Below are 13,367 nucleotides of genomic sequence, written 5' to 3'. Positions count from 1 at the left end.
TTTCCCCTCACTCCCCTCTGGCAGCCTCGCTCCCTCCTCTCTCCTTCTCCACAGCTGATCCGGGGGGCGGAAAAAACACACACAGACACACACACACACACAACTAATTTTAAACCGGCTCAATCAATGAGTCATTAAAAGGCTTCCCCCCCCTTCCCCTCCTCGCCATCGCCACACAAACCCCCCCCCCCTTTTCCCTCTGCTCTCCTGAAATTTGCATCAGCGGAAAAAAAAAAACAAACCACCCCCCACCCCACCCCCGAGCAAGAGGCACACCACCCCCAGCCCCCCCATCACCTCCACCCCACCCCAGTGCCTGCCTCTCCCAGTCTGGACCTGCTCGCAGCCTCCTTCTCCCCTCCACCCCCATCTCCCCCCCTCCCGAAGCCACTGAACTTTGTCTTCTGAGGGCCCCCGACAGGGATGGGAAAGGAATAAACAGTTTATTCCCCTTTTCTCCATGTCCATTAAACATCCACCCACTACCACCATCACCCACCCACAACCTCCCCCCCCCAAAAAAAACCCACAGCCTGAGCCAATAGCTCTCTGGGCTGAAACCTAATATCCTGGTTTTGGCAACTCGGTGTTTAATTTGCTCCTCTTTCTTTTCTGTCTGTCTGGAGATAGATTCCTCTCCCCCCTCGCGTCCCCCCCCACCCCTCCCTCGCTTTTCCCTCCCCGAAGGAAAGAGGCAGAGGAAGGAGGTTGTGTGTTTTTTTTTTTCCTTGAAATTTTTATCACAAAATTATAATACACTCAAAGGGAAACTCACCGTCATGAAAAAGCAGTGCCTTGTCAACGGGGTTTCTGCGCCATCACATCAGGGGCTGGCAGGCAGCAGGCAGCAGCAGGGGGAGAGGGGGAGAGACAGGAGCAGGAGTTCCCAGCCAGAGGAGACAGACTACAAGCAACACACACTCACTCCGCTCACACACACCAGCAGCACCAGGCTCCCGCTAATACTGCTGCTAACTCCTCTCTCTCTTTCTCTCTCTCCCTCTCTCCCCCCCGCACCCTCTCACTCTGGGCTTCATTTTCTTCTCGGAGGGCTCTCTTTTCCTACGTTAAAACTTCGGTTCTAACGTAGGAAAGACGCTTAGGTGAGGACGCTTTTTCTTTTTTTTGGGTTCTTTGAAGGGCTCTTCCATCAACTCCACCGGGGCTGACTCTCTCGACTCTCCGTTTGCTTTTGCTTTTCCCCCACTTTCCAAACTTAATAGTGCACTCCGGTAAGGCGATTGATTATCCTGGAAATAGAAACTAGAGCCCCAAGGCGTCTACTATTTGCCCTTCCTCACGTGAAAGCGTACATTGGGGAGACGGGTATAAAAATGTAAAGCCGGTGAGGAGGAAGCAGGAAAGAACACTCCTGGACATACTTTAGCAAACCCATCCCACCATCGATTCTTTGGCTTTCTATTCTCTCCCTTAGAAAATGCCATCTCTTCCTTAAATATTTAGGGATCATCCTGCTTAACCTTAACTTTCGAGGTTATTTAAATTTGGTGTGATGAACTCTACTTCCAATTTTTCACTTCTGAAGCGCCCCTGAAATCATACCTGGGAAACCTTTTTAGAACATTATTAAAAAGTGAAAACCTCTACCTTTTAAGGACCAAGAACTGGACCTTGAGGATTTGGCACTAAACACAAAACACTAAAGCTCAACCTTCTCTTTTATTTTGTTTAGGATCTTTACTCCAGAATCAATGGCTTTCCCCCCCCTCCCCCCTCCAAAGTTCCCGGCTAATCAAAAATGTTTAGAGTACTTCAATTTTGAAAACTCCTTGAATCTCAGGTGGACTGACTTTTTAAAAATATTTCAAATATATTGACTTATTTCCTAAATGTGTGTGGGGTTTTTAAAGTTTTTAAAAGTGTGCCCCAATCAGCACTGTATACAGCACTTAGCACATTTTGAATATTCAATGACTATCACTATTAAAGTCAGTTTTTTTAATGCCTATAATTTTTACCCCTTAAAAACTGTTTTCAGATTGAGCTTTATCGCTCATCCTGTGTTAATATGCTCTTTGATAAGTGAGCCTTTGGAAAAGACTAAACATGGACCTGGCAGTACACTTTTTTATTGCATGTTTTCTGCCAAGTCTCGAAGTTTTTCAAAATTTATTTTAAAATACTTGGAAAAAACTTTAGCCTATACATTTAAAAAAACCAAAGGACCAAAAAAAAAATTTCCTAAAGAAAAAAGGGCTACCTTTAAAAAAAAGAAGCATTTGGTGAATTTGGGATACAAGAGTTCGCGGGTTTAATTTTTTCAGTGTTAATGATGAGATACATTGGTTTTTATACTGCCCCATTCCAATAATCCAAAATTGACATTTTAAAATGGCAGTGAAAAAAACATATTTTTCAAAATGTTTTGGTCAGAAATGCTATGAAAGATAGGTTGGCTTTTTTTTTTTGTACATCAAATATTTCTCAATTTTCTGCAAGACCTGACTATTTGGTAACTATGGGAGAAATGGCCATTTGTAATGTTTTGAGGTTTTATTTTCATTTATTACGTATGTGTTCTGTCATTTGATACAGGGGATGCTCTCCAAACTCAATCATGGACTTCTGCAAAACACTACTCTTTGCATATATGAGCATGTTTCTGCATACCTGACACTTGGGCTTTCTAACATGTCTTGGGAAAGTTGTGAACATTTCAGGAAAGTATTCCTTGTTTATATTCTAACTGGCACCCTACCACTCCAAATGTTTGTATTTCAAAAGAGTATGTATATGGATTATTCTAATACAGATGCCCCAAGCAGTCTTTTTATCTATTTACTTAAACTACAATTAAATATCAAAGGGAGTTTGAAAAACTTTTCCTCCATGTCAGCTAAACCTCTAAAGGAATATTCATTTTACGGTGAAGGTGAGGTTAAAAAAATTCTAAAGTTTAAAACTATAATAATTGCAATTACGATTGTTTACTAGGTGGCCAAGCACCATGCTACAGAGAAGCAGCGTGGCGCAGTGGAAAGAGCACGGGCTTTGGAGTCAGGGCTCATGAGTTCGAATCCCAGCTCTGCCACTTGTCGGCTGTGTGACTGTGGGCAAGTCACTTAACTTCTCTGTGCCTCAGTTCCCTCATCTGTAAAATGGGGATTAAGACTGTGAGCCCCACGTGGGACAACCTGATTCCCCTATGTCTACCCCAGCGCTTAGAACAGTGCTCGGCACATAGTAAGCGCTTAACAAATACCAACATTATTATTATTATTATTATTATTATTAAGTCAAAACTCTTGTTTTAATAAAACAATTTAATTTTTACTTGAGAAGGATTTCCAGCAGGCAGACCTCCTTTCATTGACTTACGATGAAATATTTCATTTCAAAATGTTTTACTATATTAGTATCCAAAGAAAAGGTTCTTAGGAGGCTCTAAGCTTATTGTGGGTAAGACAAGCGCCTGCCGACTGTAGTATTGTACTCTCCTAAACCAAGCGCTTAGTAAAGTGCTCGGCACATAGTAAGTACTCAAAGAATGCCACTGATGTTGAGGAGGAAGCCATTAACGTGGACCATCGTAAAATGTGACCAGCTACTCAGTGTAAAGAGCCTGGGCTTCGGAGTCAGAGGTCATGAGTTTGACTCCCGGCTCTGCCACTTGTCAGCTGTGTGACTGTGGGCAAGTCACTTAACTTCTCTGTGCCTGAGTTACCTCATCTGTAAAAGGGGGATTAACTGTGAGCCTCACGTGGGATGACCTGATTACCCTGTATCTCCCCCAGCGCTTGGAACAGTGCTCTGCACGTAGTAAGCGCTTAACAAATACCAACATTAAAGAAAAAGGTGGGGCCTCAGATTAGAATGCCCTGACCTTTTCCGACAGATAGGTAACAGAAATTATTGGAATATTTACTTCCTGGTGCGAAGCAGGAAAGATAATTTTCAGGATGCCGCTAGACAAGTTCACTTTGAAATCATTTTTGGGTTGCTCCTCATCTTTCTTGAGAATACGGCCTTCCTTTAAAAACTTTCTGACCTCAGAGCTCTACATGATTGATATGATTGTGATCTATGTGATCAATAGTGGAAATAAAGGTAGGTGGGAAAATGGCAGAACTCTTAACGATTCAGTCAAACTCTCCCTTAGACCGGCCACCAAGAATGAACACAAAAATGTCTTAGATGGGAAAAGAAAATGGAACAATGAGTTGGGACCTAAAAATTTGGAGACTTTATGAAAGGGAACATCAAGAAAGTGTTTTTACTGTTTATAGATGATGGATCCATAATACAGTACTGGGAGGATTCCTACAATAAATCATTACTTTTCTAACCCCTAAATGTGTCCACGGAGAAAATGGCTTCACATGTCATAATTTCTTCACATAACTGATTTGAAAAAAATTTGAAAGGTGAAGGGATTTAACAGGACAATAAAGGCACATATTCTGTCACTTTGGATTCAGGCCTGAAAATAAAAATAGATTAAAAGTTCCCAGAAAAATTAAAAGTGAAAACATACTCCCTCCCTAAATGGAACATTGGGGAAATGGGCTTTTTGCAGCAGTGGAGAATGCAGATGCTAAAGAAACCAAATCCTCTCAGTTCTACTTTACCTTCCCAACATCTCTAAAAATCTGCCCTTTTCTCTCCATTCAAACTGCTACAATGCTGATCCAAGCACTTATCCTATCTCACCTTGACAACTGCATCAGCCTCTTTGCTCACTTCCCTGCCTCCTGTCTCTCCCCACTCCAGCCGATACTCCGACTCTGCTGCCCAGATATTTTTTCTGAAGCAAGTTCACTCCTTGTATCCCCACTCCTCAAGAACCACTAGTGGTTGCTCATCCACCTCCACATCAAACGGAAACTCCTTACCATTCGCTTTAAAGCGCTCAATCATTTTGCCCCCTCCTTTCTGACCTTGTTGATTTCCTACTTAGGTCCTCTAATGCCAACCTACTCATTGTACCTCAATCTCGTCTATCTCGCCATTGACCCCTTGCCCGTGTCATGCCTCCGGCCTGGAGCTCCCACCCTGTTCATATTTGACAGACGGTCACTTCAAAGCCACCTTTGAAGCCTTATTAAAATCATATCTCCTCCAAGAGGCTTTCCCTGACTATGCCCTCATTTCCACTATTCCCAGTCCCTTCTGCATTACCCTTACACTTGGATTTGTACCCTTTAAGCCGTTGATATGCACCCCACAGTACTTATGCACATATCTGTAATTTAAAGTCTGTCTCCCCCTCTAGACTGAAAACTCCTTGTAGGCAGCTACCATGTCTACCACCTCAGTCATACTGCACACTTCCAAACGCTTAGTACGGCCAACCTGCTCACTGCCCGTCTTTGAATATGCAAGAATATTATTTTGAAGATAAATTTTCCTAAGAAAAATCATTTTGGCCTGATTTTCCAAGAGCTGGCCTCACACTAAGTGGGTACCAGACAATGATTTAGACAGTGTTGGGCAGACAGGACCATGTTTTTCTATCCGCAAACCACATCTCCAAGCCTGCCCCTCGCACCCTGACATCGTACGGACACTAGACCTGCAACATGTGGCCTAGGCCAGAAGTTGGAGATGCTGCCTCGCCTTGCCCCCGCTGGACCCTAGCTGGCTGTTAGCCCCGTATTGAACCCAGGCCTCAGCAGCCAAACCCCGAGCTACAGAGGGGAAGGAGCCTGTGCCAAACCAGAAGAGCTCATTCCAGATGGCACTAGCTCCTGCCTCTGAGGTTGACCAAGGGAGGTGCTGCTGCTGCAACTGCTGCTGGAATCTGCCTTCCAGACGTCTTCCGGGACAATCGTCCGTAGATGGAAAGCTGCGCCCCATTTGGCAGCACCCTTATCACAACACTGCACCCCCTGTAGGACCTGGGTTCTAATCCTGGCTCTGCCACTTGATCTGCTGTGGGACTCTGGGCAAGTCACTTCACTTTCCTGTGCCTCATTTACCTCATCTGTATAATGGGGATGAAGACTGTGAGCCTCAAGTGGGACGTGGACCATGTCCAACATGATTAGGTTCTATCTACCCCAGAGCTTAGTACTGTGGCACATAAGAAGTGCTTAACAAATACCGTTTGAAAAACCAACAAAAATCCCTCAAACCAGCAGTCGAGTGATCAAACCCAGGCTGATCCAGCCAGTTTTGTGTCCGCCCAATCCGGACCCTTAGGCTCAAGACTCAGGCAGGGCTTTCTTTCAGGCTTTTTAAGTTTTCTTTCAAGACCTATTTAAACCACCCTGCAACCCCACATTCCATTCCCACCCCCGCTTTAGGAACCTCAAGACAGAGTCCTGGCAGGTTGGTGACGGCCGGTCACCAGTGCCATTAAGATACCTGTAGAATCTGGGAAGTTTTTCACCCTACCGATAAATCTGCCTCATGGCCATTAGCCAACAGACAATGTATTCAATAGTATTTATTGAGCGCTTAGTATGTGCAAAGCACTGTACTATGTGGTAGTTCCCTAACACAAAGATGGAGGCTCAAAGAAAGCCTACTGATACAGGGGCAGGGGAGTTACTTGCAGGCCATGAAGACCGTAACGTGGTACGTAAGGATGGGATTAAAAACATTCACGTGTAATGTGACTAGACGTTGCATCTCAGGTGGGGGTGTCATGATTTTGGGGGGTTGGGAGGGGTCCACCCCACCATCCTCCAGGCCTCCTGCAGGGCCCACTAAAGTCCTGCTTTGCACTAGGAAGTGCTAGGAAGGTGGCCTGACAATTGCATTGGCCTCACAGCTCCGTATAGTGACCATGTGTCTAGTGCTAAAATCACACCAGGAACTTTTATGATCAATATTTTTATTTTCAGCTCTCAGCCTCCCTCCGCGTAGGCCCTGCCACCAGTTTCCCCAGCTCAGAAGCAGCAGGTCCCATGTGCGGAGGGACCCGGGTGGGGAAATGCAAAGACTCCTGGGCAAGTTGTCGGGGGGAAAGAACAGGGGCAGCCAGGGGTCGCTCTCCAAGGACACACTCTGAAAAGAACCTTTTTTTCTGTCATTAGGATGACAATTCGTTATGTGATATAACTAACCTAAACACCATACATAACTTTCTGGGAGTCAGAGATGGTCACTGTAGCGACCCGGGCGGAGGAAAGGTGCCCGGTAGGTTCCCCTCGCTTCACCTCTTCCTTTCCTGGGCAAGTTTCAGGTGGAATGGGGCAGATTTTTACGACTCGATTATTTTGGGACTTGTAGTCCCAAGAATGTCTGGGCATATTCTGTATACACTTGGAACAATCTGGCTGACTGGTAGCCTATCGGCATACTCAGAGTAGGAAACATTTCTGAAGGATGGTGAGGCTTTGTGCTCCAACACCATGGGTAGTCATTATTACCTTCGTTCAACACTAAGGGCAGCAGGGATGTGGGCATTACATGGGAGGGATCATATTGGAGTTGTTAATGCACCAAAATAAAGCAGATGTTTGCAAATTGGTACTTGTCCTGTGATTAAGAAACGCTTTGATATTTCTCCGGAAAGTGAATTTTCTGATCAGATTAACTCCGCATGGGATGGTAGAGCTGAATATAATGAGGCATTCAACATTTCCTTTCCCTCTTTCCTTCTACCCGAACAGGAATTCACCCAAGCTGATACATCAGTTTCAAGAATGTGATATAAATTAATCATGATCAATGTCAGAATCATGGTGTTTTCCACTTTTTCTTACCTAAAATGCCCAGAAGTGAGAGCTGTTGTTTCTGAATTTCACAAGCTTTTGGTCCAGCTTTTCTGCATTGTAACTTTTAATCAAATCCATCACTAGTCACAATAAAACAAACGACCCCAGCTTGATCTAACTAAAAAAACCTACCGATGTTAACTTGAGAAACCACAGCACGATCTGAAGACATTTCAATCACTTTTTTCACCCCCCAAAGGTTGGATTTCAAGATCCAGAAACTCAATGTGCTTTTGTTTTTCTCTTGGGCAGCAAGCTGAAACTTGTGTTTTGGGGGCATAAATAAACAATTGGGAAGAGGAGTTCAGATTCAACCTTTACTCTTGACACAAAGAATTCTACAGACAGATTTTGTTTCCAGGAAACTACCCTGACTCTAGGCCAAATTTCCAGGTTAAAAATTGTTTGGGATTAGGAAGACAAAAACCAAATTTAGTAACTGGCAAAGTTTAAAGGAGAAACTGTCAAGTGTGGAAGATAACGGAAAATGTGAGAGATTTATTTTTCTAGCAAGAAATCCGATGTAAACTCTATAAACCCTTTAGTTAGAATGCTCTAATCAAAGCAGATAATTATAAATCCTCAGTCCAACTCAGTTCAATTCTCTTTCTTGTTCAACGAAACAAGCCTTCGTTTCTGCACAAAACAGGCTGACGAAACCTTTCACATCTTGACCATAAAACCAATCAAAAGAAATGGTCAAGGTTAAAAACTAACAAAACCCAATCACTTCCCATTAAACCCTTCTGGCCTTTATCTTTTCCCTACCCAGGCAAACCCACACATGCTATTTATCCTGTCCAATAGGACCTCGGATCTTGGACGTGCTAGATACTCCACGTGCACACATCAGCCTGAGTTACCCCATTCTAATAATAGAGCCACAGACTAGGTTATTGCTCAGAAATCTTCAAGGCCAGGTGGGGAAGAAGGCTGGTGGGGGTGCAATAGGAATACAGGTAATAATGATAATAGGGGTGTCTGTTAAGCATTAACAAGTGCTCCAAGTGCTGGGGTAGCTACAAGATCATCAGGTCTCACATGGGGTTCACAGTCTAAGTAGGAGGGAGAAAGGGCATTGAATCCTCATTATGCAGAGGAGGGAACAGAGGCACTGAGAAGTACGGTGATTTGCCCAAGGTCACACAGCAGACACGTGGCAGATCAGGGGATGAGAACCCAGGTCCTCTGACTCCCAGCCCGGGCCCTTTCCACCTAGGTATGTCTGTCGGGCTCCTCGGTTGCTAATACCTATGTAAGACGAGGTCAAAATCCTCTAGTCTGAAAGCTGGTTGGAGGCCGGGCGCCCTGCCAACCCTGTTGCCCTGACCTCTCCCGAATAGAGTGTTCTGCACACAGTGAGCGCTCAATAAATACCAGATCGATCATCCCATTTCAGATGACAGATCCTTGCCCTTCAACGTCAACTCTCGCAATTAAACGAGGAGGGGGGAAAGCAGAGAGGCAGCGTGGCCTCGCGGAAAGAGCTCGGGCCCGGGAGTCGGAGGACCTGGGTTCTAATCCCCGCTCTGGCTGCTGTGTCACCTCGGGCAAAGCCCTTCACTCCTCTATGCCTCCGTTCCCCCACCTGTAAAATGGGGGCTAGGAATTGGGGCCCAAGTTAGGCCTTCGAAGCCTTTGATCTTCTACCTACCCCAGTGCTTAGTGTGCAGTGCCTGACCCTGAGTAAGCTAAGAAACACCACATCAGGCGTTAGAAGGCGGAGGGGGGACTGACAGACCCGCAGGGCCGACAGGGCGCGGCGAGCGTTCAGTACAGTGCCCTGTACCTAGCAGGCCGCTCAACCACCACGATGGATCGATCGATGGGAGGGGGTGGGAGGGTGTTGGCGACCACCTGGAGCGGCCCAGGGGCCGGGGCGAGGCCTCCCTGAGGCGAGGCCCTTCGCTCACTTCCGGTGACCATGCTGCCATGGCCATTGGCCTCCCCAGGCCCCGGGCGGCCCTGGAGCCGCGGGAGACGGGGCTGCCTGTCCGGGAGGAGGGAAGAAAAACCCCCCAAAGCACCGCCCGTTCCCTCACCAGGAAATGGCGCCCCGATTGGAAGGGATCCCTTCCCCCTCCCCCAGGCCTGAGGGGCCGCTCTGAGGGAACGTTTGCCCCCCCCCACCCCCCCAGCCTGGGCTCGAGGCGCGGCTCCCCGCGCGCGCGCAGGCGCGCAGGCGCGCTCCATCCTCTGCCCCCCCCCTCCCCCCCTCCGCCGCTCGCGGCCCCCGCCCGCCCGGGGGGAGGCGCCGCCTCGCTAAAGCCACGGGTGGAGGCGGCGCGGGACGGGGCTGAGGCGGCCGGACGCGAGGGACAAGCGACAGCCGCCCCTTCCCGCCAGCTCTCGCAGCCGCCGCCACGCCACCGGCCCGGCCCCGCTCATCTATCTCCCCACCCCATCGACGCCCACCCCGCCGGCGCCACTTCTTCAACCAGTCCTCTCCTCGGGGAGGGGGGGGGGCAGGACGGGCCGGGGGGAAGCCGGCGGCTTCTAACCTCCTCCTTATAAACAAACCCACATGTGCAGCTGCCGCTGCCGCAACTCACCCCATAATCCCGGATATAAATCCTGCCCCTTTAAGAAAAAGAAAAGGAGAGCCCGCCCCCTCCGACGGGACCTTCGGCTCCCCCGCCCGCCTCGCCCAATCGGCATGGCGCTCGGCGGCCCCCCCTTCCCCCCCGGCGGCGCGCGCGGGGGCGGGCCAATCGCCTGCGAGGACGCGGGCGGCCAATAGGAGGGCGCGTTAGTGGGAGGTGCCGCGCGGGCGGCCGAGGGAAGATGGAGGCGGACGACGACCAGCATGGCGGCCGGCCGGCGTCGCCTCAGGGCGGCGAGGGTCCCGGCCCGCTGCCCGAGCGTCTGCAGAGGCGGGAGCAGGAGCGGCAGCTGGAGGCGGAGCGCCGGAAGCGGGAGCGGCAGAGCCAGGCGGTGGAGGAGGAGAAGAGCGGGGTCTTCAGCGCGTCGTTCGGCCGGGAGCGGGCGGCGGTGGAGCGGCTCCTGGAGGGCGCGGGCCCCGAGCCGCGGGACCTGGACGAGGCCGCCGCCCGCCTGCGGGGGCTGCAGAAGCTCCTCAACGACGCCGTCCTCTTCCTCGCCCCCTACGACCTGCGGCAGGGCCAGGAGACGCTGCAGCGGCTGCAGGGGGTCCTGGCCGAGCGGCGCCGACAGCTGAAGCCGCCGCCGCGCTTCGCCTTCAAGACCCGCAGGAAGGAGGCGACCCCCGGGCCGGTCCCGGCCGCCGCCGCCCCCGCCCCGGCCCCGGCCCCGGCCGCGGAGGAGCCGCCGGACGACGCGGCCGGCTTCAGCGACCAGTCCTCCCGGGTGCTGGAGAAGCGGGCGTCCGAGCTGCTGCAGCGGGACATCCTCCTCAGCGGCCTGACCGACTGCACGGTGAAGCTGTGCGGCAACCCCAACACCCTGCGGCTGGCCCGGGCCCGCCGCTGCACCGTCCTCTGCGGGCCCGTCTCCACCTCGGTGTTCCTGGAGGACTGCGCCGACTGCCTCCTGGCCGTGGCCTGCCAGCAGCTCCGGACCCACGCCACCCGGGACACGCGCATCTATCTGCAGGTCACCAGCCGGGCCGTCATCGAGGACTGCAGCGGCCTCCAGTTCGCCCCGTACAGCTGGACCTACCCGGGGCTGGACGACGACTTCGCGGGGTCGGGCCTCGACAGGACCCGGAACAACTGGAGCCAGGTGGACGACTTCAACTGGCTGGTTCAGGGAGTGGCCTCTCCCAACTGGAGTGTCCTTCCCGAAGAGGAGCGGATAACACAGTGGAACTGAGCACTGCCCGGACGCTCCGCCCTCCCCCCCCGCGGCCGTGGGGCCCGAAGAAGCTGCATCCGATTCCTCCGACAGTTGCACTTTAATTTCCTCTCCGTAACAACACTGCGGCCGTAACTACAAGCCGGCGGCGTCGGTGCTGCGCTTGCGGTGAAACCGAAATTCTCTGATCGGGCCAGCTGAGGGTGAAGAATGACCTCCCCACCCCCGAAAGATTTAATGTAATCGCCGCCCAAACGGGTGCTGCCTGTTTATATCCTGACCATCAGTAATAAACGCTCTGGCAATTAACACAATTTCCCACTTCCTTTCATCTCCTCGAAGCACAGCGTAGGATAGTGATATGGCTATGTTCCGGGCTGATGTTGTGCCTTGCACTTCGGGAGGATAGATGGGTGAGATGGACAGCGAAGCCAATAGGGTGAGAAATCCCGGGTGTAAAACATAGAAATGTCAGCCGAAAGCCAAGACCCTACAAAGAAATGGACCAAAACCACAGTAGCCCATGCACCCCCTCCCCCGGCCACTGATCCCCGGCAAGTCGATTCTGGGCAGGAATCGGTGCTTGTGGGGTCTAACGATCTTTAGAATTAGGGTGGGAGAGGTAATGTCTTCAATCGTGACTTCGATCGACGGGCAGGGTTGAGATGGTTTATTTGGCTCCGAGTTGGCCCCTACAACCGCTAAATGCCTGTTCAGAATTTTGCAAGTTCGGGAACCATTCAGGGCTTCCTCAAACCTGTGATTCTACTAGGTTGTCCCTCAATCTGAGAATAATGATTACTTCTAGATCTATCAGAGAAATTCAATAAGCGGGGGGAGGGGGAAAGGTGGTTAAGGTTCTCTCTGTGGAAGTTCAAACTGCAGAAGTGTTTTAGGGGAGGCAGGGGGAAAGGGAGAAAAGGTAGACTTGATAAATGTGACTGAGGGAGAGAATATGGGTCCAGAGTTTTGTGACACCGGGGGAGGAGGAGGTGATAAGGAAGGATGCTTTGGATCTTCTGGCTACTGAGGAGGTAACTTTCTCTAGGGAGATCTCTGGCATTGGGAGGATCAAGGATAAAAATCATTGTGCTGTTTAAGTGTCTACTATAGGCCAAGAGCTGTACTGAGCAGTTACAGGACAATCAGGTTCCACCTGGGGCTCACTGTTAAGGGTGCCTGTGAACTCAAAACTGTTTTTCCACCTGGAAAGCTGACAGCAACAGTTGAGAGGTCATTGTCTTGAGGATAATAATTATTATGGTACCTGTTAAATTCTTACTATGTGCCAAGCACTGTTCTAAGCACTGGGGTAGTTACAAGTTAGGTTTGGACACAGTCCCTGCCCCACATAGGGCTCACACGCTTACTCCACATTTTACAGAGGTAACTGAGGCCCAGCGAAATGATTTGCCCAAGGTCACGTAGCAGACGTATGGCGGAGCCGGGAGGTGAACCCGTGACCACCTGTGATGTCTGATGTGCAGGGCTTGAACCTTTCAGGAACAGTGAGTACAGACGAACTCTTACAACTCTCTCATAACTGTCAGGACTTTAAAAAGGCTTTTAAAATAAAAATACCGTACACGAAGGTGCAGTCATTAGTGACGTCCGGATTTCTTTCCCAAGTCATGACTGGCGGACCACTCACTGTCCTCCCCATCTTCAAACCAGTTCTGAAATTACATCTGCTCCAGGAGGCCTTCCCTTGTTAATCTCTCCTCTCCATGCTCTGTGTCCTCTCCGACTGCCACAACAGCACTTCCACATCACCTAAGTACTTGGCTATTCACCCCCACTACACGTCCACTTGCCCTTAGGTACTCTTGCTTCACCACAACAGCACTTCCACATCACCTAAGTACTTGGCTATTCACCCCCACCACACATGTCCACTTGCCTTTAGGT

At 50.0% G+C, this 13,367-nt stretch overlaps 2 protein-coding genes across 4 annotated transcripts in view; one reads left to right on the top strand and one right to left on the bottom strand.

Annotated features, from left to right (window-relative positions):
• The window catches only part of BICRAL (BRD4 interacting chromatin remodeling complex associated protein like), a 43,614-nt gene extending 40,578 nt beyond the window's left edge, over positions 1 to 3,036 (bottom strand). For all 3 annotated transcript variants that reach the window (XM_029047461.1, XM_029047460.1, XM_039914797.1), the window contains exon 1: positions 776 to 3,036. The gene's annotated coding sequence lies outside the window, so the exon portion shown is untranslated. The remainder of the gene's footprint in view (positions 1 to 775) is intronic.
• A 7,366-nt stretch (positions 3,037 to 10,402) lies between these two features.
• TBCC (tubulin folding cofactor C) lies at positions 10,403 to 11,773 on the top strand. Its single transcript, XM_001508941.5, has one exon. The coding sequence runs from the start codon at positions 10,470 to 10,472 to the stop codon at positions 11,475 to 11,477; it is 1,008 nt and encodes a 335-aa protein (XP_001508991.1). The 5' UTR covers positions 10,403 to 10,469; the 3' UTR covers positions 11,478 to 11,773.
• Positions 11,774 to 13,367: the final 1,594 nt, after the last annotated feature.

Source organism: Ornithorhynchus anatinus, chromosome 19 (genome assembly GCF_004115215.2).
Source record: "Ornithorhynchus anatinus isolate Pmale09 chromosome 19, mOrnAna1.pri.v4, whole genome shotgun sequence".
Classification (NCBI taxonomy): domain Eukaryota; kingdom Metazoa; phylum Chordata; class Mammalia; order Monotremata; family Ornithorhynchidae; genus Ornithorhynchus; species Ornithorhynchus anatinus.
The sequence above is the reverse complement of the archived record's forward strand: the minus strand, read 5'-3'. Positions and strand labels throughout refer to the sequence as shown.

What these genes read in the sequence shown, in the direction of transcription:
- TBCC (XM_001508941.5), top strand. Translation starts at nt 10,470, where the DNA reads ATGGAGGCGGACGACGACCAGCATGGCGGCCGGCCGGCGTCGCCTCAG.